General features: G+C 56.2%; 2 protein-coding genes across 2 annotated transcripts; one reads left to right on the forward strand and one right to left on the reverse strand.

The window, feature by feature from the left end:
• Window positions 1-2,506: 2,506 nt before the first annotated feature.
• On the reverse strand, window positions 2,507-4,225 carry BESB_003250 (uncharacterized protein; the record flags this gene model as incomplete). The annotated part of the gene is made up of 1 exon (XM_029359080.1): window positions 2,507-4,225. The coding sequence occupies one exon, from the start codon at window positions 4,223-4,225 to the stop codon at window positions 2,507-2,509; it is 1,719 nt and encodes a 572-aa protein (XP_029221993.1).
• A 3,444-nt stretch (window positions 4,226-7,669) lies between these two features.
• BESB_003260 (DnaJ domain-containing protein) lies at window positions 7,670-12,744 on the forward strand (the record flags this gene model as incomplete). Its single annotated transcript, XM_029359081.1, has 11 exons — window positions 7,670-7,747; window positions 8,276-8,923; window positions 9,144-9,206; window positions 9,370-9,504; window positions 9,864-9,967; window positions 10,423-10,456; window positions 10,744-10,812; window positions 11,213-11,347; window positions 11,831-11,933; window positions 12,365-12,429; window positions 12,721-12,744. 11 exons carry the CDS (start codon window positions 7,670-7,672, stop codon window positions 12,742-12,744), a joined length of 1,458 nt encoding a protein of 485 aa, XP_029221994.1.
• Between the last annotated feature and the right edge of the window lie 290 nt (window positions 12,745-13,034).

The raw sequence follows: 13,034 nt of genomic DNA on the forward strand, positions 1-13,034 counted from the left end.
CCCCCTGTCAGTACGCTTCACAGCAAAAAGAAGCGGTTATAATATTGCGCAAACTGTGCGGCTAGGGAATGTCATAAACGACCCAGTGAGTCCCTTCAGGGCTCAGCAGCCGTTGAGTGTACCGATAGGCTGGCTGTTCAGACGTAGCGCCACGGGCAGAATTCCGAGTGTCGGGAAACGACGACAAACCCCCATGTCAGCTTGCAAGCGGAGGGACAGAGTGGATTCCAAGAGCAGATCGTTCTGTAGTCCTCCGCCGGTCCTTGGGCAACACAAGCGACAGCGTTTCCAAATTGGCTTTGCATTGTTTGCGGGCGCTTCCTTCGTGAACAGGACTGCTTCTGCGTGCGGGGGAGATACCGCAGCTCTTGCACGCTGAAACACCCACGTCTGCTCATATCGTCACGAAGACGCGGGACCAATGCACACGTGATCCATTATTCCACACACGGTGGGCGCAGTCTAACACAACGAGCAGTCACTGTAAAAAGCAGGTTCTCGTCTCGACACGGTAAGATCGGCTAGCCCTCTAGAAAGAGCGGTGGCACTTTGGTATAGCACCCAGTGCGCTAATACGTGTACGCAAAATCACTGGAGAATTCTTGAGAGTACCACAGTAAATGCTCGGACAACCGACGGCAGCAGAACGCGAGACATTTTCTGACCGTCACTCAGACAACGGACGACGAGTTCAATTCAGTGCGCACGAACACCATTTCGCGACGGTGTCCACATCAGGTAGCGAAATGGTGTACCAAAGTGTCACCTTTTTTTCTAGAGGGCTAACCGATCTTATCGTGTCGCGACGAGAACCTGTTTTTTACAGTGACGGCTTTACCATGAAGACACGAGAAGCCCGTGCACGGGCATGGCTACCAGAGAGTACTGTTGGTGTACGCGTTGTGAAGGCAACGTGATATGATACACCCTAAGCCTACAGCGGCTACAGAGCCCCTGTTGTCGGTCCATTACACTAACGATCTTGCCCGCATACCACCACGGTCGTATTTCCACGTGGTCAACGCATTCGGTTTCACCTACAGGGTCGTTGCCAGGACCTTCTATATATGCCGGTAGCAGTGTATACGAGCCATGCTTGTTACCTCATACTCGTTCGAGCTACAGTCCCGATTGAAAATCGACATCTTATGCTACGGCCGCACCCTCACTAGAGCTGTTCGTAGGCGGCGGTGGACTGGAGTTGTAAGCTTTGAATACGGGGCTGTTGACATAAAGCATCTACAGTACGATTTTAGATTTGTTACGTGACGAGCGGTGTGTTTAAGACTAGTTTACATGCGCTCATTTTTATATGTAGTTATTAAACGAAGTTCTATTGTGCTCACCTGGTTTCGAGAACGTTCAGAACTCGTTTTCCCAAGAACTGACGGGATCTCCTGTTTTCTAGTACCATCAGTGAACTCTTTTGGTCTGATCGTAAGTACGCAGTGAGCTAACTAGATACAAGGAGCTTGACAAGCACTAATAGATTTATGTAAGTGTTGGATTTCAATATCACGGTAATCATGTTTGCTTAGAAGCTGGAAGACGAATCGGTATTGCACCCAGATAACTCCATACCAGTGAACCGGTTTGTAACTCCGTTTCATATCGTACCTGAATGGGAAGTTTCCGCAATTACGCAACGATCACGCACTGAAGCTAACAACATATCCTGTCGCTCCCTGACACCGGGTGCCGGCGGAAGAGCTTGTGGTATTGATGCGGCCGGCCCCGGGAACGGCGCCAATCCTACGGGCAACGGTCTCAGTCCAGCGCATCCTTTCCAGATGTTCTGATGGTTGCGAGTCAACTCCTCTACGAGAAACGAGGTTTCTAGATGATGCCGTGGCTAGCGATCCGCTCAGCAGAGGTTCGAATTCAGGTGGCAGTAGTCGACAGGCGTACGCTCACGCAAACACAACAGGCAACGATATGGAAGTTAGTTCAGGGCTGGAGCCCCCTACTACGAGGGTCAAAGCAATTTGTGAGACTACGACTGCATATGGGGCCATACAGAAGAACAATCGAAGACTATTTCTGACATGTTCCGTACCGGGACTAGACTCGGAACATGCATCAGTGCATACCACATTCATTGTTGTTAAAGCAAAAATGCGAGATTTCGGAGTGTAGCCAGAGGCTTTCCTCATAACATTCAACTCCTTCCTCATTTCGCCCCTCGCTACTTCAGAGGGAAGCACGACCACCAAAACGGATCACAAAACGTTATAAAAACGCGAGCCGTCCCTCGGGCGGGAGACGACCGCCTTGGGAGATCTTGCCTACCTCACCCGACCGCCCCTATACACTTGTCTTCGCATTTCACCCTCTCGCGACCGCATTCGTCGCGCGTTCCCCTTGTTCGATTTCCCTCGTCCGCCACAATGTGCGCGCGGCTCTTTTGCATACCCCCTGCGATTTTCCCTTGCTTGGTTGGATCATGTCTCCCTCTCGAGCCCCCTCGTTCTTCAGGGAAGCACGAGGACGGCTTTATCGATCTTTTTTACCTTCCGAAACAACTGAAAAGAATGCCAGAACCGTGTCCTCTCGCCGTCGACTTCCCTTTCCGCTTTGGGGGGGGGACTCCACGAAGGTCGTGGCCTAGTTGGTGTGCGGGGCTCGCGCTGTCTCGCCGGAACTTCGCGACAGTTTCGCCGACCTCGTCAGCCCCGGCGCCCTCAGAGACACGGTCTGTTGAAATTGCGGCCCGCGCCCTCTCCTGAATAGGAGGCAGGTCCCTTCCGCCGTGGCCAGACGCCCTTACATCTGGAATTCCGAATCTCACGGCTTCGCCGTTTCTACAAGCTGCGTCCTTGAGAAACGCAACCTTCCAGCCGCTCTTGGTGAACGGCTGCTGGCCTTCTACCCGCTTTGCGAGAGCCGCGAGTGCGCTTTCGCTTGCCGGACGACGAAGCCCTTGGACCTCAGGAAAGACAGTTTCGGCTCCCCTCTTCTCGGTGTCGTTGCGCGGGCTGAGGGCGGCCCTGCGGCCGCTCTCACGACCTCCGCAGCGAGCCTCCGCTTCGAGACTGCGGAGCGGCGCCCACACGAGAGACCGGGCCGGGTGCGCTTGTCGCGGCACATGCGGAAGTGTCAGGGGGCTTGGCGACGAGAAGGATGGCAACGAGGCGTGACGACCGCGGTGCGGTCCGGCGGATTTTTCCCTCAGATACGGCAGCACGAAGACGGCTGGGCTCCTCCTAGGAGCAGGAAAAAGCTGGGGGCTGAGGGTCGCATTCGCCGCGTGCGGCGGGTCGAACCCCAGCCACTCCACGCGGCTTCGCTCTTCGTCCACGCCGAGGTCCTCGTCGTCTGACACGCCCTCGCGCTCGTCGTCGGACTCCTCGCCCTCTTCCAGCCAGCCGCTGGCGTCTCCACACGCAGCCTGAGCTGCGTACGCGGCAAACACAGACGGCGGACAGAAGCTGCGCGCGGGCAGCGGCGACTGGTCGGCGCTGGACTCCGACGGCGGATGGTCCAGGCCCGCGAGCGGAGGAGGCGCTGGCGAGCGTCCCCCTAACGAGCTGAGGCTTCCAGGGTCTGTCAGCACCGACATTCGCGCGCTGCTGGGCGTGTACGAGGCCTGCGAGAAGGCCTCAGTCGACACCACACTCGAGAATGACCACCGCGCGCCGGCGTCGCTCCCTCGCTTCACAGGGGTATACATGCCGCAGCGGCTCGCCGCAAGGCTGGGCAGTGCTACGGGCGAAACAACCGTGGCGCGTCCGTCGTCGCAGGCGGCGAACGGCGACGCGTGGCCTGAGAGGCCATCAGAGGCGCTCGGGCGGCGGTCGATCGCGGTCTGCACCAGCGTCGCCGGCGCGTCCCCACGGCCAGACGCATGCCGCGGCGTGGCTCGGAAGCGGGCGAGGGGCGACGCAGGGACATCAGGAGAGGGCGTGAGTCTAGCGAACGACGGCGAAGAGCGCCAGTGATGTTGGAACCGAAAGGGCTGCACCAGCCCCGCCGGCCGCCCTTCTTCTGACCCCTCGTCTTCAGACGAAATCTGCGAACGAGAACCAAATGCAGCAGCAGCTTGCTCTCTAGAGCCTCTCGGGGGCGGCTTGCAGGGGGGAAGCGGCGCAGCCGAGAGCCCGGCTACACGGTCACTTGGTGAGCTCGGTAGCAAACATGGGGCGGACGAAAACTCGGCAGACCCGCCACACCGCGTTCCTGCGGGAAGCAGAGAAGATCCGTGGCTGGGGTCCGGGACGGGCACCATCGCGGACGTGATGCGCGTGTCTCCGTAGACGTCAACAAATATGATACAAGGCGCATGAACAAACGTCGACGATGGTCACACCTTCCTCCCCGTCCGCCTGGGGAAGCGATATAGCGGAAAGTAGTTCGTCGTCGCCAAACACACATATATGCGCAGGCGAAATTCCACCCACACGCGCACGGACAAACTGCACAGACTTTGCTCGCAGTCCGACCTCTTCGCTACCACCAAGACCAAAGTTCCCTCAGCGTTTTGTCACGACACAAGAGAAAACTGGCGAATCTGGAAGACACCAGGGGACACGCGCAGACGCAGACACACACGATACAGCCAATTCCGCCTTCGAGCCTGGAGAAGCAGATTCGATTTTCCTCTGGCCAGCCCATCAGGCTCAAAATGCGTCCAGTCTGCAACACATTCAGTCTAATTCGAACTGACGATACCCCCGCGATCCCCGCCGTTCGCACACACGAATTGGAGCGACGCAAATGATGTTACACTTCTCACGTAGGAGCCTCCAAAGCGCAGGCGGATGAGACGTGAAAACGCAGACAAGGGCATTTACGCGTGATATCTCAGCATAAGCACCACGTGGAAGGACAAAAAATTTGGGTCAAGCCTGGACACCGCGAAGCCACGCACCCCCCGAGCGCCTTAGCAACGGGTCGTCATGGGAAGCCAGTCCAGTTCGAAGCGCCGATCGCTTTTTTCTCTAGCACCTTCGATTTTGTTTCATTCACACTACTCGTCGGTTGCACGCTTGTTGCATTGTTAATGGGCCTTCTTCCGCGACAACGAAGGCCAGACACGGACGAATGTGAGGTGGCAGACAGCAGCGGGAGTCCAACCCCGTTCTCACGACCCCCCCGCGAAAAAACGCACGTGCTCTGCTGCCTTTCCTTTTTATCCCGCCTCGACGAACCTCTTGACAGACGCTTCCCGCGCCGCGTCGCTCCGCGATTCGCCAAAGAAGCGTTCACAAAGAAAGAAGGCCGCGGGCCAGGCCCCAGCGCAGCACACCGACTCAAGCGGCTACCTCTTCTCCACAACCACGCACACGCCGGCGTGGCGACAAGCTCAACACCACGCGATGCCGCTGCAAGCGGGAAAAAAAAATCAACACAGAGGAAAATCGACAGCACTTCGCGTTCCGTGCAGGGCCAGGCCACGCACACGTCACCCAAGTTCGATGCTGCGCGGGAGAGCGGTTACTTCCCAACGCTGCGGCGCGTGGGGGGGACGGTCACCCGGTTTTGAGAGAAGAGCCGTTTCCACGCGAAGCAAAGCATACACGTAGACAGAACTCGCGCCGTCTCCTCGCCAGTGGCTTTGTCTGCTGCATGCGCGCCAAACACCGACGCTAAAAAAACAAGTTAGGACGGGGACGGCTCAACTAGCTTCCGGCGGGTTCTCTGGAGAGACACCACCGCGCGTCGCTCGAGCTGCAACCCCGACGCGAGTCCGCGGCAAAATAGAAACAAAAGGAGCAGCTCCAGCTCCATGCGGCAGCGCGGGCAAAACGGAAAAAAAAGTGACCAGTCCTCGCTTGCTCGCGAACTTCACTCGCCTTGCGCGCCAGCAGGGGGCCACCAACACGACAAAGTCCATTTGACTTCGCAGTATCCCGGCGGCCCGGCGCCTTTCTGCAACGGAACTTTACCCCTCTCGCATATAAGCCGATTCGAGTTTTCTCGAGCGAAAACGGCTCCGACAGGCAAGCCAGAGTACGGGAGACGGCGATTTTTCGCTCAGAGCCTTTGCGAGTAGTGCGTGGATTTTCCGGGGAGAGCGTCCTAAATTCGGGGGCATTGTGTAGACTAGCTGGGTATGCGATCCTCTCTGAACTTTGTTCCCCGGCTTCGTCTAGGAGCGATGCTCATGCTAACTCACACATCTCTAAGACGGAAGTCTTTGCACTCCCGTTCTCTCTCCACGACTGTCACCGACGGCCCAGGGCACCTCTGCCCTCTAGTTCGCAGGTTCAGGGTCACTTCCGCTCGTGTCGCCGCTGCCGTCAACCGTTCTTGCAAAGGGAGAGAGGAGGGGGCGGCTTTGCGCTGTCTCGTTGCCTCCCACTAGTCCTCAGGTGTGGGTTTCCTTCTGCGCGTCCCGTGCCTCTGTTTTCTCCTGCTTTCTTCGCTTGGCGTGCCGAGAAAGCTCCTTGTGCCCGGGTGTTTGCACAGGGAGGCGTTCACGATTGGGTGACGAGAGCTGATGTGTTTCGCGCTATCTTTTGGCCACGCAACCTGCCAGCGATTTGCGCAAGAAGCAGAGAGCCGAGAAAAAGGGCGCATGAAAAGAGCCTGTCCACGGCGGATTTCCGACCGTGGCCAAAGAATTCAGCGTGAGGAGACATGCGCTTCTAATGCATCCTGAAAGATTCAGGAGGAGGGCTCGCGCGGAATACGTTTTTCCATCCTCCTTTCCGGCTGCCACGCTGTCTGGACAGAAGCTAACTGTCGCCGAAGACAACCAAATGGAAGTTCTTGCCTTGAAGTATCGGGCGCTCTAGAGGCGCGCTCCATACGTTGTTCGAGATTCCTTTAAACCTTGCACAACCCGGTAAAGACGCGACGAGCCCGCTGTCGCTCTCTCTTCTTCTTCGCATCTGAGTGCACGTCCTTTCTGTCGCCGCCTCTCTCCTGCGGCTCTACTCTCCAATTCCGTTCTGCGTTATGCTTTGTCTTCTGCCGTTTGTTGTCGTCCATCGCCGGCTTGCTCAAAGGCGAGCGTCATTGTCGCGCGTAGCTTCGTCTCGTAAGCTCTGCTTCGCAGACTTCGATTTTCTTCTCGTTTGCTGCCCAACCGGAGAGCCCAGCCGCGCACACAATCTCAGAAGCCCTGCGACGCCGTTCCTGCCGCGTCCCAAAGTGTCACTGTGCTATTTCTCCTTCGCTGCGGCTGGATGCTTTTCTCGCGCCCGCCTCCGGTACCTCTCCTGACCTGTCCCGCCTGCGAAGGGCGGAAAGGGTATCTTTTTCCATCTTTTTTCTCGCTGCATGAGGCGCGTCCTTTCTGGGCACCTGTAGTGGCGGGTCAAGCCCCCGACGTGCGGCGGAGGACGTGATGAGGAGCATGTATGCAAATTGCAATCCATGACTTCTGTATCGTCCTCTCGCGCGGAAAGAGCGTCGGTGTTGGCCTGCGGTGCGCGCATCCTTCTCTCGTCGCTGTCTGGCTCTTAACGCGGGCGCTCCTCAAACTACGGACTGCCGCTGACCTCGCTTCCCTCCCTCCTCTGTCCAGGTTCCCTACGCCGGTCGTGTGATGCGTTCGCTTGCTTCGTCTTTCCTCTGGCTTACCGTTTCCTCTCGCCTCGCGTGCTCGTCTCCCTCTCTCTCTCAGTCGCGCGTCCGCCGCGTCGCCCCGAGGCGTTTCCGCGGAGGAGCGCCAGCTGGTCTGCTCTCCGTTTGATCTGCAGAACTCAAACATTGATAGAACTCCATGGAGGGCAACAAGGACGAAGCGCTGCGGTGCCTGCAGCTGACGAGGCGAGCCATCGAGTTGCAAGACTATGCCAAAGTGAGCCTCGTGAAAGGGGGAGAGCAAGCTTTGAAAAACGCAAAAAACCGCTTTATCACAGTCGTCGTTGTGCAACAGCGACGACATTGTACTGTCCGTCGCCCTCTGGAAGGCCACCGCACTTCTAGTCACCCAAGCGCTGCTGTCGATTTCTCTTTCGAACTTTGCCTTTCCGCGTGCTGCCTGACGCACCCGTGTGAAGAACTTGGCCTGCGCGAGCTGCCCCGCGAGGCAGGGAGCGGCAGAGTCTCCCCAGCTCTCAGAGCTGAAGGAGGAACCCTTGCCTCGGATCCTGCTGCCTCCGTCGGGGTCCCAGCCTGCTGGCAAGAGACGAGGCGCCCGATGCTCAACCGTATCCTCCTATACATAACTATACGTATATCTAAATAAATACATACGTATAGATACATAGGTACATATGTACATATATATACATATATATCGATATGGTTAGACAGGTCGATATAGATCGACAGATAGATATAGATATATCTATGGGCGCGCCTATGTGTGTTTGTGTTTTCTCAGGCCCTGCGCATGGCTGAGCGCGCGCAGCGGATGTTTCCCACGTCCGAGGGGGCGGCCTACGTCTCCATCTGTACAGCGAAGCTTAATGCGTCTGCGACTTCTGCTTCCTCCTCTTCTTGCGCCTCCTCTTCTGGCTCCACGGCGGCCTCTGCTGCGCGCGAGGCACCCGCCGCAGGAAGCGAGCGGGGAGAGGGCGTGCGCGGCGGCGCGTCGAATCTGCGGCAGCGACACCACGCGCGCGAAGGTGCTCCCCCCTCCTCTGCCGCGCCGCAGGCGACGGCCTACAGCAGCAGCTACGCTCAGCACGCGCGCACGTCGGCAGGCGGGGGAGGGGCGTCCGCGTCGCAGACGTCTTCTCCGTCTGCCGCGTCTCCGGGCCCCTCGCGGACGCAGTCGGCGAGTTTTGCCTCGGGGAGTGCGCGAGCTGCAGAAGGGCGCGGCGGCAGCACAGGCGCCTCCACGCTGCCGCGGAGTGCGAGCTCGCCGGGGGCGGGCGCAGGCGGCGACGCGAAGAGCGGCTCGCGGGGCAACTACACCGCCGAGCAAGTCTCGCTCTGCACTCGTGTCCTCACCACCAAGTGCTACTACCAGACACTCGGCGTGGAGCGGACGGCCACCGACGAAGTCATCAAGAAGGCCTACAAAAAGGTGAGGCTGCAGGGGGCGACGCCCCGAGGCCGCGCCGCAGGCCCGGGCGGCCGAGCAGCGACAAGCGAGAACGACGGACGGGGAAGCGTCTGGAGATTCGCAGGTCTCAGACCGCAGACAGAAGAGGAGATCAAAGAGGAAGCGACGCGGGGCTTTAGCCTGTGGAAACCGCCCATCTTGCTCCTGCCCTGTCTCGCTGTGCCGTGGTGATGTGCTTCAGCTGGCGCTGCAGCTGCACCCCGACAAGAACCGGGCGCCTCACGCCGAGGAGGCGTTCAAGAAAGTGAGCGGGAAACGAAAGTAGTCGAAGGCCTCGTCTTGCAATTTGCCCGTTTTCCGTCTATTCTCTGCGTTTCGGGTCTTCATTTTTCTGCCGTCTGTTCGCGGGCGCGCTCGAGCCTCCTTTTCCCCAGCATCTTCGCCGCGACGAGGTGTTTTCTTATCAGGTTGCAAAGGTGTCGCAGTGCCTTCTAGACTCTGAAAAGAGGAAACGCTACGACCTCGTCGGCGAGGATGAAGCCGCGTCAGAAAACACGCGCGTGCGCTACCGCCAAGACCCCGACGGCGGAATCACCCCAGAGGTACCCTGACGCGTCTCACCTCTAGTCCCATATATACATATATTTCCATATTTTTCTATTTATTTTTACATTTTTATCTATTTTTGGATGTATGTGGGTGTGTATGCATGAGTAGGTTCTATTGTTCACATGAGCATATGCGCCGGCTCAAGAGCAGGACACAGGCGAACGACAGATCCTGGACAAATATGACAGATATATACGTATATATATTTATGTACATCTGTATAGATATGTAGATATATATATATATATAGAGAGAGAGAGACGTCGATGCTGCCTGGAGCGTCGTGTTTTCGTCTTTGTTTGCGGCTGTAGAGTTTTGTCTTTTCTGCAACCTCTGTATGCGTTGTCCGCAGGAACTGTTTCAAGCGTTCTTTGGCTTCACGATGGGAGACCGCGTGAGAGGGCGCCCGGGTCAGGCGCGGTACTACTATCAGCGGCGACCCCAGAGAGGCAACGAGTACGTCTTTTTTCTCCTCCTTCGTTTGACGAGGTCGCTCCCCTGCGCACCTGTAGATACGCTTCGCCTCATCCTGCCACAGTGCGTCTGGGCGAAAGCGGTGACTGGCGGGTGACTCGAGGGGGCGACAAGAATCCACCGACGGTGCGTGAATTGCCCGCGTGCGGAGTCTTGGCTTCTGTTTGCCCCGACTTGGGCATTTGCTTTCATGCCGCTCCATATGTGGATCTCTGCGTGTGTCTTCGTCCCTCTCGAAATATATATGCATATATATGTAGATATAGCTGTGTACTTGTACGTGTATGTAAATTTATCTATTTATCTATTGAGGTAGATAGATATGTATAGTTGCGTGTACGAAGTCAACCCAAGCAATCTTTGTGCGGCCGAAGCTTCGGTATGGCGTTTTCAGACTGTTTTGTCTTCAATTTGTGTCTTTCTTTCCTCTTCTGCAGGGAACAGGCGGGCGGTTTGTACTACTTCCTGCAGGTGCGCGTTTTTAATCGACTTCACGCCTGCGTTGCTTTGCCGCGGCGCCCCTCCGCACGCCTCGTTGCTCGTTCTAGAATACTTTTTTTTTCCCCCATCAGACCCTGCTCGTAGCGGAGTGCCTCGTTTTGTTGCGTTTGGCACTTGCGGCTGTAGGCACCTGCGTAGTTAAAAGAGACGAATTATGTATGTATAATGCGGAAGCATTATATATATGCGGTGTATAGACGCATGCGGAAGCGTTGATTGTTTGTCAGATGAAGTCGTTCTGCGGTTTTTGTTTCCAGATCCTTCCCATGGCTATCATGTTCATCATCATGTTTGTTGGAAACTTCTTCCCGTCTTCTTCGCCGCTGGTAAGCGCCTTTCCCTTTGAATCCGACTCTTGGCGTCTACGTGCTTAAAAAAGACCAAGATATACATACATATATATGCATATATATGTATGTGTAGAAGGTATCGGTACGTGCGGAAACGTTGCGTTTTCCTCAGATGGTAGTCGGCTTTCTTCTTCTGTCGATCCTCCGCCTTGCAGGGCTCCTCTCCCATCTGTGTTAGACACACGCGATCGTCGTTTGAGCGGCCCGGAGTCCGGTCATTCTTTGACAGGCCTCCCCCACGTCCCCTAAATCTCCTTCTGCGTGCGGCGCGTGCATGCATGCATGTACAAACATACGCTTTGCTTGCGTCGTTTTTTTGACTTCCGCACCTTGCGGGCGTTTGTGGCACTGGCGCGTGCGTTTGGCCTTCGTTCAGCCCCCCGCGCACTACTCCTTCACGCAGACGACAGACTACCCGATCGACCGGCTCACGCGGTACCACAGCGTGCGCTTCTACGTCTCGCCTTACTTCCGTCGGGATTTCCCTGATGAATCTGAAAGACTCCGAGAGGTAGGACGCCTCGCCGCGAGGGATCAACCCCCCCCCCTCCAGCCGCGCGGGAGGCGGACATGCTTGCCCAGACGGCGAGGCCAGATTGCTCCAGCGACTCGGCGTCTGCAGTGCTAGCGGCAAGGCGCCCTGCGCCTGCTCCTGGCCGTCGCCATGATTTTTTTTAGGTTGTTCATATCTATCTACTACATAAATATATATATATATATATGTACGCACATCTATCGATTCAAATTCCCATATGCGTATACATAGTTATGGATGCAAGTTTGCATGTATATGCATTTGTGTACCTGTATTTACGTTTTTTAATGTGTATGTATGCCTCCCCGTGTTTCGGGATGAGCATTGCTGCCGCTGTGGCTAGAACCGCTTTTTGAGCCTTTAGCCGAGGAGGGCGCTTGCCAGTCAAAGAGACAGAGGAAGGGTGTCTGGGTTCAGTTTTGCAGAGTTTCGAGGTGGGTGTGTCGTCTTTCTGCGCAGCTAGAGATGTCAATCGAGCTGAAGTTCTATCACAACAAATGCCAGAAAGAGAAGGAAGATCTTTCTCGACAACTGAACGTGGCGCACTACTACCGAGCCTCAGGTGCGACTCGCAGCCCCTGAATTTGCGATGGGGAAAAAACTGTAGTTCTCGCGGGCAGATTCGCGCACTACGGAAGTCGTGGGAGAGGCGACTAGACGACAGAAAAGGAGCAAAATCCAGAAAGGGGCGTTGAGGCAGATGTGGTTTCGCTGCGCGCTCCGGGTTGCTCTCTGGATGGACAGCGTTCAGACTCATTCGAGCAGAGATACAGAGTGTCTAGCCTGCGCTTGTTGGTCAGCATTTTTTTTATGTATGCCGTGGGGGAGGGGTGCCCCCCTCTAGCTGCAGGCACCACCGCCTTGGCTTTTTTTTTTTTGCTTTGCGAGGCGTTGTCTTTGGCACGGCCTCGTGTGGCGACCCCCGTGCGCGCACGTTGCTTTCTCGTGCTGGATACAACAAGTTTTCTTGTCGGGCTATGTGCCTCTCTGCAGAAGCGAAGGTTCGCGAGATCCTTGATCGGCCCCGTCCCCACTGTCAGATTTACGACACGCTTTGGGTAAGTCTGGGCGCTGTGGGAGATCCGTTTCCTCATGGATTCTTTGCGCACGCCTGACGCATTTCTGCCTCTCCTGGACCGGGATTCGAGCATGCAATTATATAAATAGATGAATACATATATATACATATTTGTATATGTACTAACTTACATCTACATATGTATATATGTACGTGCATGCCCGGGTGTCGGGGCGTTTTAGTATCTACACCGATATGTATGTATGTATAGTTCTACTTGCAGGTAGTCTGGAGGGTGTTTTTTTTTCTGTGCGTTTTTTTCTGTTACCAGAGCCAGCGAACGCGGCGATCGTAGCCTAGAAGCCTGCCGTGGAGTTCTCGGATCTGCTGTCCGCGGTCTCCTCACCTGGCTTTCGTTCTCGCACAGAGGCGACACGAGTTGGACTCGGTGTTTCGTGAGCGAGTTGTTTTCTTCTGCAAGCCGAATTTTGAGAAAGGACGGCAAGCACACACGGTGCGTTGCCACTGCCTGTGTATTTCTCGAGCTGAACGCGTCGTCACGCTTAGCGACGGATTTCTAATGGCCTTCGCACCCGGATACAGAGACCTGACCAGACGCGCAAGCGCTGAAACACGGGGGATCGC

This window comes from Besnoitia besnoiti, chromosome I (assembly GCF_002563875.1).
Source record: "Besnoitia besnoiti strain Bb-Ger1 chromosome I, whole genome shotgun sequence".
Classification (NCBI taxonomy): Eukaryota; Apicomplexa; class Conoidasida; order Eucoccidiorida; family Sarcocystidae; genus Besnoitia; species Besnoitia besnoiti.